Source organism: Halyomorpha halys, unplaced genomic scaffold, assembly GCF_000696795.3.
Source record: "Halyomorpha halys isolate HHAL.00 unplaced genomic scaffold, Hhal_1.1 Scaffold760.1, whole genome shotgun sequence".
Taxonomy (NCBI): Eukaryota; Metazoa; Arthropoda; class Insecta; order Hemiptera; family Pentatomidae; genus Halyomorpha; species Halyomorpha halys.
The window spans coordinates 606,392-610,761 of record NW_027106953.1 but is presented as its reverse complement, the minus strand read 5'-3'; the positions used below and the strand labels follow the sequence as shown (position 1 = coordinate 610,761).

The following is a 4,370-nucleotide window of genomic DNA, read 5'->3' as shown; positions in this document are numbered from 1 at the left end:
TGTTCTATTTTTTGTCAACTTAAAATGTTATAACTTTTATCATCCTAATATAAATATTTTTTAATAAAATCGAAAATGGATGAAATTTTTATTATGCTTTTACAACTGTTTAAATTGCATTTAATATTAAATCCATGAAAAATGCATTAATTATTTAATAAATAGTTAGTTATAAAACAATCAGTAGAAGTTATAAACTATGATATATATTAATGATTCAATAGAAACTTGATAACATTTATAAAGATATATCAAACAAAAACAAGAAAAGATTTTTAAAAAAATAAAACAAATTAATAAGTTATTTGTCATAAATAAATAATCAAGTTTAATATAGTACCTCAAAATAAAAATCACATGTATATTTTTGATTAAAAATTCTTCTAAAATAGAAGTGATAGATATGGTTCAAAATGATATAAATACAAATATGTATATCATTTCCACCATACACATTCTTCACAGAACAAAATTTGGCTTGAAAATGTCACTAATAACATATAATTCACTGATGTAGTTGATCTATGAATAAATTAATCGATATCACATTCCCAGTCTAAGGATTATACACCTTTATAAAAGGAATAAAAATAATAATATAGACAACTAGCGTATATATATCATGGTGAGCGGACACACTTCAAATTTATGTTCAAAGTGGCATTTCGAAGTTGACATCGAGGTGGGCTGCTCGTGCCAGGCCAACTATAGATGATAATTTAACAGCTAAACGGGCTGCCTCATCGAGGTTGTCACAAGGAAGTATTTTCATTCCAGAATGAGCTATCAATATTTTAGCATCGTCAACATTGGTTCCCTGTTAAAAAAAAATATATAAATTAAAAGTGCTAATTTACAATAAAATTACAAATAGTAACAATACGAAAAATTTATGAACCCTTTTGCATCATTTGGCAAAATGATCTGCACACAAAAACTGTCCATTATCACCAAGAGCAGACTAACCTGCACACAATTGTTTTTGTTTCCAGGCAGCAATCATTAAAGAGTATGTACAATGAACAAATAATAAGGAATTTTGGGTAAAATATTATTTTCTGTCTGTAATTTTGAAAATAAATATTAACAAAATAAGGTTACCATAGTGAATTACAGTTTGGATTTGGATTCAAGCATAGAAATACAAATACCCCGTAGACATGAACATGCCATAGCTCTAATTGTTAGAAACGAATACAATAACGAAATAGGAGATTTCTTATGAAATCCTATAAAAAGGAAATTGTATGCTAACATTAGATGATTATACTGCCATAAGTAGTGTAACTTTCAAGAACTACAGAATATTCAGGTGCGATGTTTTTGAGTTATTTTTCAATGAGGAATTAGTGCAAAAAATAATTCTGGAAACAACAAATTTGGACCTAAGAACAAAAATTTTAACCTATTACAGAGGGCGATTTGAAAATTTATATGTCTTCATCAAATGTGACATTTGCAATGAACCACTATGCATTGATGACTTTAAAAATTACCATATTATCAATAATTCAAAATGAATATTTTATAATTCTGTGATGAAATTTTTTGAATTATATATATTTTGTTAAAATACGAGAAATATACCATAAATAATTTGAATAACCCTGTAACACTATTTCTAGTGAGGACAAATAATAAAAGTCTTCTTTCTGCATGTGGTTATCGACAATGTTTAGCAGAGCATGTTGGATTTTTTAATGAGACTGCGCATTTAGAGGTATGATGCAAATGGGTTAAAATGGACACAATTTAAGAGGGATATGATTTTTTAAAACATTCTGGCCAGGCTAAAAGCCAGTATTCCTAGAGTTTTAAAAAGATACAATTGTTACCTTCAAAAAACTATAAGAGACTACTACAATTCTTTAATTTCAGAGAAAATTTAAGTTTTAATCATGACCAGGACTAGGTTTCTCAATAATTGTCACTAAATAATACGATCATCAAAATTGATCCTCAAAAAATGTCCAATACTTGATTATTTTAAATTTTTAATTATTCATTTTTACTTTTTTAAGCTGCTACAATCACCTAATAGGGTGACGTTTTCCTATAAATTGGTTTCAATGTTTTATGAAATTCATCATAGATTCTGAAAATGGTACAAATTTTAAATTATAGTAGAAAAATTTGGATCATCATATTAATACAAATTTTAATAAATCTCAAACAACCGTTTTGTAATTTACTAAATATAGTTCCTATTTTCTCTTTCTACAGATACAAAACAACTAATCTGAATTAAACAAACCTGGAGTCTGCAGATTATTGGTATTTTAAGGTCAAGTTCCTTCACTGCCGCAATTATTCCTTCAGCAATCACATCACATCGCATAATTCCACCAAAGATATTGACCATGATTGCATAAACCTACAAAAAGATGAAATAATAGTAAAACAAAACAACATATACTGGCCATTAAAAAAATAAATAAAGTTAACAGCAAGTTAAATAAATCATTTTTCCGTAAATCCTCTGAACCAATGTCATATTGTCTTTTTTTTTTAATATAATAAAAAACAACCATCAATCAGATCAAAATTGATCTTAAAGCAGCTCCAAATAAAATTGTCAGGAATTAAATGAGTAAATCTTGTTAGTGTAAAATCAAGTCTTGGTTTTTCACAGATATATAATCACTCAATTCTCATTACTGCAACAAAAGTGACATACAAAGAAAACCAAGCTCTATTGGGGTTAAAATATTAAAATAATGGAATTTTGATAAGGCAGAATGGAATAATTACAAAATGTTTACTGATTCTTAAAACAGCCTCTCATGAAATATTCATAGCAGCTCTAAATTAAGCCATTCTTCAAGGTGCTAATAAATGTATTCCTGATATAAAATAATAAAGACCTTTTTGGACTTCATAACTTACCGACCTCTGCAAATAAGACAAACGCTACTGTAAAGGAGAAAGTTTCAAAGCCAGATAACCTTTAGAAAAGACCAAGCAAAACTACAGAAAGAAATAAAAACTAACAAATATTTTGCTTCTAGGAGCTTCATAACCACACTTGACAATGGAAAAGACATAAATACACGTCAGTTCTAAATAATAACAATATTCATAAAGTACAATAACCAGTAAAATACAATATGAAATTCTATACCTCGGAGATGTTAATCATGCTTTATTAAGTAAATATTACACCAATACTAGCCATGTAAAAGGAGACAATTATGTAGCAAAGATACTTCTGAAGCATCCTAAGAGTTTTAGATTGACAGGTGTTAAGGTTACTAAATCCTCTTTATGTTTTCTTAATTTTATTGTAAATGAATTAAATCACATTTAAAACAAGACCTATTTTTATTTTTCAAATTTCAAACTGAATAGAAAAATGAGAACTATTTTTACAGCTAAAGTAAGCCAGAGAAACATCAACATTAGCAAGACTGGTGGATTTTGATTGTTTATGCCTTTGCTCATGTCTTGCATATTCTAATACGTGAGTTAGTAGTCTTGCATTAACAGTGCTAGAAGGATGTTGTTTCCTTCTCTCTTATTGTTTTGCAAATTATTTTCTACAGAGATGATATTACTTGTTGCGGACCTGAGGCTGCTCACATTAGGGCCAACAGCCTAACTAAGGGATAACTTCAAGTTTTCCAAGAAAAGCACTAATAAGGGTATTTACATTCAACATTTTGTTTTAATCATGAGAAGAGGCTTGTAATTAAACATTCATTTTTTTTCTTAAGATCATTGTATCATTTATTTATATTTCATCCTATATACATATTTAACTTAACTTTTTTTTTTTACATGTATAAGGTATATTTTTTTTTTAAAAATAAAGTATCAAGAAATTTCCAATAAAAGCTGTTCTATTTATTACAATATTTCTTTTATTTAGAATTTTTTTTTTCATAATACCAGCATTGGCTGAAATAGGGCAAAGTTTTTCATGGGTGCATTTTGTTATCTAAAGAACTCCCTAACAGGAAAGACTATGGTACTTTTAAAAGCCACTTTTACTATAAAAGAATTAGATAATGCTGTATCTCTAACCAAGCCAGACGAAACAACAGGATCTGACAGAATATTCCCAGAACTATTCATCTGGTAGAAAAAGCAAGGGAAAAGCTACTCACCAAAATTAATCTAACATAATTATTAGCAGATACAATTTGATACACAGCATACAACTGCATATAGGACAATTTGCCAATCTTGTCTATCCTAAATTAAATCTTTTTACTACAAATGATCTCGGCTTTCTGTGTTGCAGGAGTAATGTTAATTTAAGATTTGTTTTTATTACTGCATCTAACAACATTTGGAATAGAAGATTTGCTTTGATATATCCTTTATTTTATATTTTAGTTTGAAATATATAGTTTTATTAATAGGGAATA

General features: G+C 27.9%; 1 protein-coding gene across 1 annotated transcript in view; it reads right to left on the bottom strand.

Annotated features, from left to right (window-relative positions):
• Window positions 1-525: 525 nt before the first annotated feature.
• The window catches only part of LOC106685965 (succinate--CoA ligase [ADP-forming] subunit beta, mitochondrial), a 9,016-nt gene continuing 5,171 nt past the window's right edge, over window positions 526-4,370 (bottom strand). The window contains exons 8-9 of the mRNA XM_014429000.3: window positions 2,255-2,374; window positions 526-817 (exon numbers count right to left, since the gene is read on the bottom strand). Of these exons, the coding sequence (XP_014284486.1) occupies window positions 653-817; window positions 2,255-2,374 (285 nt within the window). The 3' untranslated portion in view covers window positions 526-652. The remainder of the gene's footprint in view (window positions 818-2,254; window positions 2,375-4,370) is intronic.